The sequence below is a fragment of the Pelophylax lessonae genome, assembly GCF_965119305.1.
Source record: "Pelophylax lessonae genome assembly, chromosome: 9".
In the NCBI taxonomy this organism is placed as follows: Eukaryota; Metazoa; Chordata; class Amphibia; order Anura; family Ranidae; genus Pelophylax; species Pelophylax lessonae.
Genome location: NC_138776.1, coordinates 13,514,161 through 13,528,672, shown reverse-complemented (window position 1 = coordinate 13,528,672; position 14,512 = coordinate 13,514,161). Strand labels below are relative to the sequence as shown.

The 14,512-nt window shown below is 46.4% G+C and overlaps 1 protein-coding gene across 1 annotated transcript in view; it reads right to left on the bottom strand.

The window, feature by feature from the left end:
* The window catches only part of SLIT1 (slit guidance ligand 1), a 546,950-nt gene that overhangs the window by 115,840 nt on the left and 416,598 nt on the right, over positions 1-14,512 (bottom strand). Inside the window, exons 12-17 of the mRNA XM_082269259.1 lie at positions 11,539-11,610; positions 7,272-7,415; positions 7,005-7,168; positions 5,414-5,437; positions 3,062-3,206; positions 601-675 (exon numbers count right to left, since the gene is read on the bottom strand). Of these exons, the coding sequence (XP_082125385.1) occupies positions 601-675; positions 3,062-3,206; positions 5,414-5,437; positions 7,005-7,168; positions 7,272-7,415; positions 11,539-11,610 (624 nt within the window). The remainder of the gene's footprint in view (positions 1-600; positions 676-3,061; positions 3,207-5,413; positions 5,438-7,004; positions 7,169-7,271; positions 7,416-11,538; positions 11,611-14,512) is intronic.

The following is a 14,512-nucleotide window of genomic DNA, read 5'->3' as shown; positions in this document are numbered from 1 at the left end:
GCAAAGCAGGAAGTGTAGGGAGGTGTCCCAAAAAAAAAAAACCTAAATAAGTAATAAAAAATGTCTAAATGGTACGGTATCAGGACAATATCCCCCCGGACAATACCCCCCCGGACAATATCTCCCCGGAAAACATCCCCCTGGACATAATCCCCCCGGCACAACATCCCCCCGGATAATATCCCCCCGGGACAACATCCCCCGGGCAATATCCCCCGGGACATAGGGTTAGGGTTAGGGTTAGAGGGGGGGATATTGTCTAGGGGGATATTGTCCAGGGAGAATATTGTCCAGGGGGATGTTGTCCCGGGGGGGATATTGTCCGGGGGAATATTGTCCAGGGAGAATATTGTCCGGGGGGATGTTGTCCAGGGGGGATATTTTCCTAAGGGATATTGTCCGGGGGGATATTGTCCGGGGGGATATTGTCCGGGGGATATTGTCCGGGGGAATATTGTCCGGGGGAATATTGTCCGGGGGGATATTGTCCGGGAATCAAATGGTACAGAGGAGAGAAAGCGGTTGGGTAGGGTGAAGGTCTACCTAATGCATATATAAACTGCATGTGTCATAAGAAAATATCCTGGAAATATCACTTACATCTTCTTGAGGTGCGGAAGTTTCTTGAAGAGACCAGTGGCTTCAAGAGCGGAGATCTCATTATTGTTCAGACGTCTGGATCAAAATACAAAATACTGTGTTATCCAATAATACATTAGCAGATAAAAGCATGCACACAAATAAATACAGGGTTGGTTCCCTCCCCTCTATTTTAAAAATAGATGCTTGGGAGACAATTATCACCAGTTTTCCCAATGGAGAGCAGATAAGATGAAGTTTGGAGACATCATCAATAACTTTGTGCCTCCACCTCCCCTCTACACAAGGCAGGAAGACACACAGCTTCCATACAGTAATAAACTCCAGCTTCTCCATAGAAGTTAGGTTTTCTTTGGGTTTCTATGACATGTGTAGAGGAAAGGAAGAGGAAATGTGGACACACACCCAAGAATCAATGCTGATGTCTCTGCTTGAGTGGATGTACAATGCAACTGACAAGTGTTGAGTTCTCTTTGGGTTTCTTTGACATGTGTAGAGGAAATGTGGTTACACACCCAAGAACCAAGACTGGAATCTCTGCTTCAGTGGATGTACAATGCAACCAATAGGAGATAAGTTTGCTTTGGGTTTCTATGACATGCGTAGAGGAAATGTGGTCACACACCAAAGAACCAAGACTGAAATTTCTGCTTGAGTGGATGTACGATGCAACCCATAAGAATTAGGTTTTCTTTGGGTTTCTATTACATGTGTAGAGGAAATGTGGACACACACCCAAGAATCAATGCTGATGTCTCTGCTTGAGTGGATGTACAATGCAACTGACAAGTGTTGAGTTCTCTTTGGGTTTCTTTGACATGCGTAGAGGAAATGTGGTTACACACCCAAGAACCAAGACTGGAATCTCTGCTTGAGTGGATGTACGATGCAACCCATAAGAATTTAGTTTTCTTTGGGTTTCTATTACATGTGTAGAGGAAATGTGGACACACACCCAAGAACCAAGACTGATGTCTCTGCTTGAGTGGATGTACAATGCAACTGAGAAGAGTTGAGTTCTCTTTGGGTTTCTTTGACATGCATAGAGGAAATGTGGTCACACAACCAAGAACTAAGACTGGAATCTCTGCTTGAGTGGATGTACGATGCAATCAATAGGCGATTACTTCTTTTTGGGTTTCTTTGATATGTGCAGAGGAAATGTGGTAACACACCCAAGAACCAAGAGTGAAATCCCACAGGAGTTGAGTTTTCCTTGGGTTTCTATGACATGTGCAGAAGAAATGTGGTCACACATACAAAAACCAAGACTGAAATCTCTGCTTGCATGGATGTACGCGGCAACCCATAGGAGTTGAGTTTCTTTGACAAGTGTATAACAAATGTGGTCACACAACCAAGAACCAAGACTGAAGTCTCTGTATGAGTCGATGTATGATGCAACCCATAGGAGTTGAGTTCTCTTTGGGATTCTATGGAAAAACCTGAAGAAGGGGGAGTCTTGGTGCTCCCGAAAAGGGTCAGCCATTCTGTGTTGTCCTTTCTGAACTGATACTAATATTAAAAATTGTGGACTATCAGACTGTTTGGAACTCTCATTGAACATGTCAATCACGGATTTGAGGCAGGGGCAGTTGTTACTTCTGCGGAGAGAAAAGTCAGATCCCCAGGCTGGCTGTGCTGTACAGAAGACCTGTGTAAATTTCAGGACTGAATGAACAGAAATGCAAATCCTTTGGGAAGTAAATCAGTTACTGTATATGAATTTTATGTGTATTGAGTCATTTTGCCTAAGCTTAATGCCCCTTGCATATGGGGTCATCTAGCTGTAAGGTGTTTGAAAGGGACATGTGCAGCATCCAGCCCTGCTGCATGCAACCTGTCATATTATATAGCAGGCTGCAGGTGGACAGGACTGAACGTTGTAGCATATAGGGCCCTGTGTGTTTGGGTACAAGGAGCGTTCAGGATTTGTTACAGTGGGGGCCGGTCCAGAAATGGATAATTCAATCACGTGCAAGCAAAAATTATTTTTTTTCTTTCTTTTCCTTGCATGTGATTGGGCATTCTTTCCAAAGTGAAGCTTCCCCTCATTTACTAAGCTCTGGAGCAGCTGCACTTGCAAAGTGCACAGCCTAGCCTTTAGTAAATACACCCCATTGGCTCTAATAAGAGACAACACCTCACTGAACAACCACCAATACAATCCACAGGGGAGGTGGGAGGCGTGAGCGGTTCATTATTTGGAGCTTACAAGGCCACCAAGCTGAGATCTAATAATGTCTCATTTTCTCTGAAAGCTTTAATTAAATCTTGGTGTTTGTGCCGCTCGGCTGGGGAAATACAGCTGCTTGTTAAATCCCGTGGCTTCCAGTAGTGAAATCAGTTCATGTAAATTCATTTTTTTTTTTTTGAAGAGAATATGCACAATGGTGGAATGCCAACACATCATAGAGAAGGTGATGCGAGGACCCGAAAATGACACGGCTCCCATACGTACAGCTCGGCCGTAGACTGAGGAATGCGGTCAGGGATTTTGGTGAGCCTCAAGTTGGAGCAATCCACCACGTTGGATTCGCATCGGCATTTGGGCGGGCACACAACGTCACTGTTGCACTCGCTGTTCAGCTGGTAGTCCTCCGTTCCTGCAGGAAGAAACAAGCCGGGCAAAGAGACAATGTTGCATTAATGCCAGAGTTGGGGTTCAGGATAGGACAATGATCACACATGAACGGTTCCTCTAAAGCAAAGGTCTTCAAACTACGGCCCTCCAGTTGTTCAGGAACTACAATTCCCATCATGCCTAGTCATGTCTGTAAATGTCAGAGTTTTACAATGCCTCATGGGATGTGTAGTTCTGCAACAGCTGGAGGGCCGTAGTTTGAGGATCCCTGATCTAAATGGTAATGGTTGTTTAGTGATCGACTGATATCGTTTTTTCGTTGCCGGTACCGATACCGATATTTTGGCCATTGAATAACGGTATCAGCCGATATTGGCCGATATTTTCGTACATTTAAAAAAATATATATTTTTTATATTTGGCACTTGACAGGTACTCTTGTGGAGGGATCTGGGGGGTCTAAAATACCCCAAACCCCTCATCTGCACTTAAAAGCATTCAAAACACCAAGTTTGGCTGTTTTGAATGCTGTCATTATTTTTAAATTTGGCGCCGAGTACCCGGAAGTGATGTCATGACAACACTTCCGGGTTTTACATGGAGACCCGATCAGAGCCGAATGCGGCTTTGATCGGGTCTTCGGCGGCTGTGCAGGCTGGTTGCCCGGGTCTCCCGGTGGGACGGGAAACCCGGGCGAGCTGCGGAAGGCGGCAGGAGGAGGGGGTTCTTCTCAGCCGCATTGGTTGTCATTACAAGACAGCCGACCGTCGGCTATGGACGCCGGTACCGGAGTGATGCCTCTAGCTGCAGCCATCACTCCGGTACAAGCCCTTTCCTGAAATATCGGCAATATCGGTAATCTCAGGGGCCGATTCCAATATATCTGGGAAAGTGCATATCGGCCCTCGATATATCAGTGTTGCCGATAATCGGTCGATCCCTAGTTGTGTGTCTTCATGTTTCAAAAACCATTTACAGATTCCAGGAATTCAGCTCCTTTGTAAAAAAAAAAAAAAAAAAAGGCACACTATGAGTTAAGCCCAGCAGGGTGCATGACACTTCCTGGTTCTGGTTTATTATAATCACCTGGTGCATTCATGTTCTGATGAGAATAACTGCATGGAATGCATCCCTTTAGAAGTATTTAACCCTTGGGAAGTATCTCACCAAACTTAACCAGTTCTGGACTGGAAGGATTTTCCCCCTTAATGACCAGGCCAATTTTTGCAATTTGGCACTGCGTTACTTTAAAGGAAAATTGCGCGGTCGTGCGACGCTGTACCCAAATAAAATGAATGTCCTTTTTTTCATACAAATAGAGCTTTTGGTGGTATTTGATCACCTCTGCGATTTTTATTTTTTACGCTATAAACAAAAAAAGAGTAACAAAACTATATTTTTCACATTCTGCTATAAAACATTCCCAAAAAAAAATTTAAAAATCAAAAATTTTCATCCTTTTAGGAATTAGTATTCTGCTACATATTTTTGGTAAAAAAAATTGCAATAAGAGGATTTTAAATTTGGTTTGCGCAAAAGTTATCGCGTCTACAATATAGGGGAAAGATTTATGTCTTTTTTTTTTTTTTTACTAGTAATGGCAGTGATCAGCGATTTTGTAGTGGGACTGCGACATTGCGGCGGACAGATCGGAACCCCAACTGACATTTTTGACACTTTTGGGGGGACCAGTGATATTACTACAGTAATCAGTGCTAAAAATATGCCCTGACACTGTAATAATGACATTGGCAGGGAAGGGGTTAACCTAGGGGTGATCAAAGGGTTAAATGTGAGCCTAGGGGAGTGATTTCTGACTGTATGGGGGCGAGGCTTGTGAAATGACCATAGAGACCTGTGTTCCTATATAGAAGGATCACAGGCGCTCTGATCATTTCAGAGAGAAGAATGGTCAGCTGTGTTTACATCGGCTGACCGTCCTTCTCTCTCAGTGGGGAGCGATCGCGGGTGCCCGGCGGCAATCACGGCCACGTGCATCGGCATCCCCGCTTCCTAGTGGGGGCGGGAGCGTGCCGCCAGCTGGGCGTGCTCTCCCCCCAGCACCACGCACGCCACCGATGTAGAGCTACGCCGTTTCGCGCAGCCGAGCCAGTAAAACTGCGGCGGGTGGTCGGCAAGTGGTTATATTTATATTGTTGGGGATTCCTAAAATCTGACTTGTATCTTAGTGTAGACATGAAAAAATAATAAAATATATATATATCTTACCTGGAATAATATATTGTTCTTTTGCTGGGGGGAAAAGAATAATCATCAGAAAGGTTCATGTTAAATCATACATACATTATTTTGCTTTGTACATATCTTACAACTCATAAAAAGTTAGGAAATTGTCGGTGGTACTTATGATGAGCGTGGTTTGGGTTTGTTCCCATGATTAGCCACACCCAGAAAGAAGCTGTTAGTGCCGGCCCAATCGGCTAAAGCCGGGGCATTCCCTGCAGTGCAGCTTCACATACACTATAAGGTCAAACGTATTGGGACGCCTCCCTTTACACGCACGTGAACTTTAATGGCATCCCAGTCTTAGTCCGTAGGATTCAATATCTCCCCCTTCTGTCCATGTCCCTAATTCAGCTGGGGATTTTGCAGAGTTGGCAGCTCTGCACATGCTCAGTTTTCAGTGAATTTCTATGCTGAGCATTTCCTCCTGATCACATCTGAGCAGCCCATGTGACTATAGAGTCACACATGTGGGCGTATACACAGTGGTAAATGACAGCCCACTCCCTCCCCTCCTCCTTCATACCCACCAACCAGCTAAACACAATGTGGGGGGGGGGGGAATAATGCATGTCAATTAATGGAGGCTTCACCTACTTCTTATTCTAGGACACAGGCTGGAGGGGCGTGACCAGTGGCGGCTGGTGCTCCATGGGCCAGGGGGGGGGGGGCGTCACACGGACCACACCATACCACCCCCCCGACCACACCAGGCCGCACACCATACCCACGCCACCCACCCATCGCCGGCTCACTCACCCTGCCTGGACATGTGGAGGGAGGGCAGGCAGCAGCAGCAAAGGCGGCAGTGGCGGCTTCAGCTTCTTCCCCCTCTTCTGCGTCTCCTCCCTCCTCCTCCATGGCCAATGGCATGGCTTCTCCTTTCGGCCAATCAGGAAACGGGTCTCAGGACCCACTTCCTGATTGGCCAGGAGGAGCATCTGTGTGACAATATCGAATATTCATTCGCTATTGTCACACAACTGGGTGGGCTTGGGGCGCAGTGATCTACGCCCCAAGCCCACCCTTTTTTTTTTAGCCTATTAGAGCCTCTGGCTCTAATCACATGCTTAAAAAAAAAACCCCATTGAACTACATGCGTCCCACACCCTGCATGTAGATTAGGGGGCCAGATGCATGGATAGGGGGGGCCCCTGCACCCCAAATGCACCAGCCGCCACTGGGACTGGCAGCCTGTGTCAACCTGTGACTGGCAGAAATCCGCCCACACTGTGTTATTTCCACAAAATAATAAAGATTTGATTTCAAACATATATTTATATGCCAATTTAAAACAGTTTATTGATATTATTCATTTATTTTTACATTGTATTCCAAAGGAATTGAACATGTGACCAGCAGCAGAGGACTAGAAGCTCCTCCTGCCTATGTTTCCCTGCAGACAGGCTGGGAGAGAGCTGGGTCATGTGACAGCTGTATATCAATTAGGAAAAAAGGTACTAAGATGTTTATTGATTAGTAAAATAATTTCAGTGCCGGCATCCATATACAGAAATAGAAGGAACAATGTAAATTAAACAGTGTGTGTTTAGGATCACTTAAAATGTTTTTTTACCTGAACATCTGAACTTTTTGCTTTTGATTTGCCCGATGCGTTTGTTGGCAAGTCTTCGAGGACTGGCACACCGGGCCCCACTGGTCTCTATCGGATTCGTTCTCAGAAAGTCCGCCAACCACTTCAGGTTACAGTCGCAGATGAAAGGGTTTTGAGCTAAATGCCTAAACAATGAGGACACATTTTGGTTGGACAGGATTACACAACAGGTGGTGGTACACCCAACCCTTACCACAGTGGCCCATTATCTAGGGCAGTTCTACTCACAAGGTCTGGATGGCACGCAGAGAAGAGAAGGTTCCTTTGGCTAAACTCTGAATCTTGTTGTCATAGAGGGACAGCAGAGAGAGGTTCTGCAGGTCCTGGAAGGTGTCGGCCCGGATGCAGTTAATTTTGTTGGCATTTAGAAGTCTGAGTGAGAGAAGACGTTGAGCGTAAACCACCAGGATGAAGTTTACAAGCATGGTCATGATGACTACATTGATCTTAACTTAGTTTAATCAGCTTCTATTAGCCCAATGTTGGTTCTAAGGTAATCAATCAATACTGCGTGTTTTACAAGTAACACATACTTAATGAATTTTCTCTGAAGAGACTTCAATACGTGACATTTCAGCTCTGAGAGCGACTTTGAAGCTTATGCAAGGGCTGGCAGATGTTCTTCAAGAGCCACACTCTTTTATCATTGTATAACAAAGAGTGGTTCAATTCACTGTACGCAACCAATTGGCCCCTTTAACGACTTCCCTGGAACAGAGAAATGGCCAATATACAGTCCACTATCTGACTCTAGTGTACCACAAGAGTAAGGCTTTGACTGGCCAAGGGTCAAATTTCTGTAAGATCCGATGGTGATCCAGTATTGGCAACCCATATGATTCTAACGTGTTTATTTGTTGTCAATGACTTTGAAGATAGGGGCTTTGCTTTGAAGATATAGTTGGCACCCATTCGGGATTCACCACAATCCAGGTTTTGAATCATTTGTTCAGGTTTCAGACCACTTGCAACCCAGACACATTATTCGGACTGGACTGTGGCTCCCTAAGTACCACAACCGCTGAGTGCATATAGGCGTGCACACAGGCCGTGTGTGCCTGGGCACCAGTGGCGTAGCATGGGGGGTGCTGGGGGGGCCAGCCGCACCGGGCGCAAAATCTGAGGGGGCGCATCCCGCAGCCGCGCCAGTGTCACTTAAACTTTAGTACGAGTCATAAAAAAAGAAAATGTCCCAGGCTCGGGAATAGCCGAACGTATATGAGCTTTCCTGAGCGGCTGCGGCGCATGCGCAATGACGTGTTGGCGCCGGGCGGTGCAATTTTTAAATCTGTACCATCCCTGCATCTCCTGTAGTATGCCCGCAGCCCCGCATTCCCCATAGTGGTCTGTGTAGTGGTCTAGTAGATTTGTGTAGGGGGCGCAACTTACTTACCTTGCCCCGAGCGCTGACAACCCACGCTACGCCACTGCTGGGCACACCCTAATCACCAGGGTTGCCAACCATCCAGAGGGCTGGCTGTAGATGTATAAGTCTACTGTCTATAACACTCTCTTTTAAACTGCCCAAAGCCAGCACATTTATGCACCTCCCCCCCCCCCCCGCACAGATAGGAGAGGAAGGAGGGCTCAATCTGCTCTTTCTCTTCCCACCCCCTACCCCTCTGTATCTGCCCACCCACACTCCAATCCCCGGTGTGCTGTGCCTCAGAAAAGGAATGTTAGGGCGGAAATCTTTAAAAGGGGAAGGTGACTGAGGACTAGGGTTGCCAACTGTCTGGGATTCACCTGGACAGTCCGGGTTTTGAATTGTGTGTCGGGGTTTCAGTCTGCCCGGTATCCGGACACAATATTCAAAATGGTCTGTGGCTCCCCAAATAACCGAGTACCAAAACCGCAGAGTGCATAAGGGTGCGCACGGGCCCCATCCCCATACACGGACAGGAGAGGAGAGAGGGCTTGAACTACTCCTCCTCCTCCTGCCCTTACCCCTCTGTCTGCCCACCCACACTCTATTCTATGGCATTCTGTGCCTCAGAAAAGGGACATGTGGGCTGGAAATTTGATTTGATACATGATGGATAAAAGGTGCCGATGCCTGAGCCTCCATCCTTGGGTGAGTGAGCTCACCATCCACTGTCTGTGACTAAAGTCTCCCCCCTCCCTCCCTTCTCTTTCCTGCCTCCAAGTGGGTACCGTAGGGTAAGGGCGACCCACATGTAAGGGGTGCTCTGCAGGCTCTGATTTAAGGGGTCTTTAGTAACCCTGATTTAGGGGAGAATGCTGATGTAAGTGGGGATTTTGGTGAGCAGAAACCCTCTTACATCAGAGTTCCCCTTTACATCAGAGTCCACAGTGTTTCCCCCTATAAAAAAAAAAAATTGCTGCGCACCACTAAAGTGTTCGGGTTTGGCATCAAGAAAAGATGGCAACCCCATTTGAAGGTATCTTTTAGCTTTTTATTCTCCTGAACTCCAAACCAATGATTCTTAAACATTTTGAGTGCGGTGCTTCTTCAAGGGTTGGCTGGGTGCTTGGATCCCCCGTGTGCAGGATAATCCTATTGTTCTAAATCAATGTTTTTATGCCCATTTAAATTCTACACAGAGCACTTGATAAATTCATATCAGATAGTGAATTTTTCATTTCCTTGCACCTCGCTGACATGGTAATTCCTATCAAATACTTACCGAAATGTTCCTTTCCTGGCACCTCACCATGTCGGCTCATTTGAAGTATATTTCTACTAGTTTCTATCTACTATGTTAAAGCTGAAATCCAGGAATTATCTGTATTGCATAACTTGAATTGCTTGGTAAAGTGAAAAGCAGGGGTGGGCAGGAGGGACGGTTGCCCTGGGCCCCCTGGTATCATGTGAGGTAAGGGGGAATTATAAGGATATGGGGGGGGGAGGGGATTCGTGTTGAGAAGGGGAATTTGGGGGGAGCGACAGGGGTTATGAATTGTTCTAGAAGGGCAAATTTAGGGAGGTGTGCTAGGAGTGGTGATTTGGGGGGGGGGGGGATTTGTGTTAGGAGGGGGAATTTGTGGGGTTTGTGCTATAAAATTAAAACAGTAGAGGGGAAATATTTTTTTAGGGGGGGGGGGGGTATATGTGCTTAGGGGGATTTGTGCTGGAAGTGGAGGATTAGGAGTGGGGGAGAGGATTTGGGCTTGGAGGGTACATTTAGGAGGTTGATGACGTGTGCTAGAAGGGAAAATTTTTTTTTTTTTTTTTTTTTTGGGGGGGGGGGGGGGGGGATTTGTGCTGGGAGCATATAGGGAGAGAATTTGGGCTTGGAGGGGAAATTTGAGAGGTTGAGGACGTGTGCTAGAAGGGAAAAATTTTTTTTTTGGTTTTCGTATTTTTTTTTGGGGGGGGGGGGGGATTTGTGCTGGGAACATATAGGGAGTGGATTTGATCTGGTGGGTGGGAATAGGGGGACAGAGATTTGTGCTGGGGGGGGGAGATTTCAGCAGGAGGCAGATTTGAACTGGGAGGAGGGGGAATTTATGCTTACGTTTGGATTCTTTATTTGTTTTTTTTTGGGGGGGGGGGGGGGCACTGGGGGACAATTTTTGGACATCGAACAATAAGTTCATCAATGGAAGCTGAGAGATACACAGAAAAGCCTTATAATGAAAAGTGATACAAATCCCTGCTCAAAAAGTAGTCAAAGGAATCACATCATAAAAGACATATGAAAGCCACCAGTATTGACCTCTTCTTCTGGAAAATGCTGTCTGTCTGTCATGTTCATCCCATAGTAAGTCACCAACCCAGATCAAACATGCCGATCACACTTCACTTTCCGCATGCTTGTTTCTTTTTTTTTTTTTTTACTAAAAGTATTAAAGTCAAATCGAACAGACAAATGGCCATGTCAGGAGTTGAGCTACGGACGTCCACAAATTTCTCCCAAGGCGGTCTTCCTCCAACACAATCCACACCACCATTATCCTAACCCCGCATGCACAGCAGAGGACTATAGACCGGGCTTTTTTTCTCGGAGAATAGGTGCAGGAACCCCCCCCCCCCCCCCCCCCCACACTTCTGAGTCACCTCTTGTTTCCACCCACTATCCACCTCTGAGCACTGTCCCTTGGTTCCACCCCTATCCACCTCCCACGCACAACAAAATACCTCACCCAGCAGCAAAAGATCCCCCTAGTAACATTAGACCCCCTCCAGTAGCAACAACAGCTCTCCCAGCAACCAGTATCAATAGATCAGCCAACAAGAGACCTCTGCCTCAACAGGAGATCCTTAACAACAACATAAGACCCCCTCCCAGCAACAATAGATCCACTAGCAGCAACAATAGTCCCTCACACAATAACAGATCCCTAACAGTGACAATAGATCCCCAAGCAGCCAGCATCAAGAGACCCTCCAACACACTCCACACCCCTTGCTATTACAAACATTCAGCACTGGAGGTGCCGGAACTGCGTTCCCCCTCGTTCCTGCTGAAAAAAAAGCCCTGACTATAGATAGAAATATACAAGTAAGATAAAAAAATAAACCCTTACTTACAGAAGCTGCAATGCATGGAGGCCACTAAACACGCCTTTGGGAAGGTCTGTAATCTTGTTGCCATATAAAATCCTGTAGAGGAAAACAAGAGTTACAATGTTAATGAAGCTAATATAAGCATTTCAGGCTGTTTCATGTGTTTGCATCCAGGGCTGCTGTTGGACACCACAGGGCCCCATACAGCCAACCTAACAGCCCCCCCCCCCCAAAAAAAAAAAAACAGTTTACTATGCTTCAGCTATGAATGAACACATTAAGTGATCGGTACAGATCACTCAATGTGTTCATTCAGAAAAAAAAGGGGCTGGTAACTGTGACATTTACCAAACCCTTTCCCCACTCTAGATCCTGAAGGATCCTATTGTGTGCTTGCAACTGCCAGTGGGAAGGAAAGCAGGGAAGCCAGCAGCACTGTGGGGGTGGGGTGGCACAAAGGCAGGCGTGGGCAGCAGGGTGGAAACTTATAATGCACAGGGAGGCAATTGCTGGAACCGATCCCCTGATTTGCTCTCTCCGCAGCAGCTGAAAGCTAGCGAGTAGAAGTCAGTTTTCAGCTGCTGAGAGCCATACAGGGGATTGGTTCCAGTTATTGCGCAACCCCCCCCCCCCCCACCATGCTGAGCACCCTCCCTGCCCACACCAAATTCCCCCAGCTGCCTGGGCCCCCCTGCTAGCCTGGGGGTTGGGAATGGCTCAGCTGGGTTCCTCACACTGTCTAGAGTTGAGACCACGCTACAAAGGACACCTTGTTAGCTAACATTTTTATGTATAAGTTACAAATGATGCAATTATTACATCTGTTATTCTCCTAAATGTAGAACATAACACAGATCTGTTTTCCTATTAGCTCGTCATTATGAAGAGAGATTTTTTATTTTTATTTTTTATTTTTTTGCTAATTTTTAATTTCATCTATTATCACAAATTGGAGCCCTGCAGATTGGATGCACAAAAGATCCGAATTACAGCGATTTCTATAAATCAGGCCGTATTTATTTCTCTGAATAAGGAAAAGGTTAACAAATTATTTAATGGTCATGGGTGCCCATGCTGGTTAATGATAATTACTTTCAATCTGCGATACCTTCTGAACGGAATATAACAGACACCGAGGGAGAGTCTATTAATACTGGTAGGAACGTTCCAAGCTTTTTTTAGCTTCGCTAATTAATGCGCCATGTGTGAAGATGTAAATATACATATTAGAAATAATTTGCGACTCTGCTGAAGTGGTCATAATTAAAATTAATGATCTCTGCTAACCTGAGCCGGTGTAGGATCCCGCTTCGAAATGTGACACCGATGGCCACCTTTCGTGAAAGTCCAACATGGAGACTGTCAATTCTAGATTCCTTTGTCACTAAATGGAAGAATTGACGCTCTGCCGAACAGCCCGTGTGACATGAAAGTAATGAGCGGCCTCAGCCTACATGTGTGCCAAACCACAATGCCTCGACGCGTTTCATCATGCTCACCAGGGCTTAGTCGTAGGCAGGGGCATAACTACAGGGGTTGCAATTGCCACCGGGCCCCATGTTCCAGGGGACCTGTGCGGCTCCCCTGTATACCTGGATAGGAGGGGGGTGGGGGCAGCATGTAGAGAAATCACTGTCCTCCTTTTCCCTCCTGTAGCTGCAGGAGGAAAATGGAGGAGATTGGTTCCTCTGTATGCTGCCCCCGCCACTCCTCCTTTCCAGTTCACTTGTGTTCTGCTGTCTCTGGGCCCCTGTGTGCTCCCCTGGTCCCCCCACACCCCCCACTGTGCTCCCTCCCCTCTCCTGCTGGTTGCTGCAGGGGATGTGTCATGATAGAGAACAAGGAAGGGGTCGGTAAATATGTAATTGTCCATTCAGAAAAGAAAGGAGCTGGTAAGAGTCATAGTCAGTGACAATGGAAAAAAAAAATGATAAATAATACAATTAAACTACCAAAAAAATAAAAACTACTGACACCAGCAGGTGAACTTCCAGGATCGCAAAGGTCACACTTGCGACTGGGCCCTGGCATTCCACCACTGTGGGGAGGCCCCAAGATGGCAAGAAGGGGGCCCACTGCAGAACTTGTGAAAAGATCCCACTGCGGGACTGTAATAAAGGGCCCCGCAACAAAAGAAAAGGGCCCCAGGATCAGTGGGAAGAGCCCCAGGCTTGAAGGGAAGGGCCCCGGCCAGGGGTGTGGGGGGGCCCTTCATGGTTTTCTGAAGGTTCCAGTTACGCCTCTGGTCATAGGGCCCATTGGGGTCTACTCAACTGGACATGAAAGGATTATTTTGGAAGGAACGTATAAAGATGTGACAGAGCAAAGCTTAAACACAACCTAAATATTCATGACCAGCTTTAACCTTTTTGCTGCCAGAGCTGTTTTTGTGTTGTTTTGTTGTTTTTTTTTATACCTGTGCTTAAAAAATCATTTTAGGCTTGAAGTTTGCAGAAAACCTCCAAAACCTTATATATTTTCTGAAAGTAGACACCCTTAGAGAATAAAATAGTGGTAGTTCCAATTTGTATGTCACACAATATTACCGCAAAATTTCAGTAAAAAATACACTAAAGTTTATTTTAGGACACACAAACACTATAAATTAGCCAATTTTTTGCGTAAAATATAAAAAATGAGGTTGAGCCAAGTAAATAGAACGGGGGGGGGGGGGGGTGCCTCGATATATAACGTGTACTGTGTAGCAATGCTCATTGATGGGTAGGGTGCAGAGAAAAGAGATGGTGCTCAGAGGCGGGTAGGGGCAGAGACAAGTGATGGTGCTTGGAGGTGAGTAGGGGGTGGAGACAAGAGATGGTTCTCAGAGGTGGGTAGGGAGCAGAGACAAGAGATGGTGCTTGGAGGTGAGTAGGGGGGTGGAGACAAGAGAGGGTGCTTGGAGGTGAGTAGAAGGCGGAGACAAGAGATGGTGATAAGAGGTGGGTAGGTGGTAGAGACAAGAGATGGTGCTCGGAGGTGGGTAGGGGGCAGAGACCAG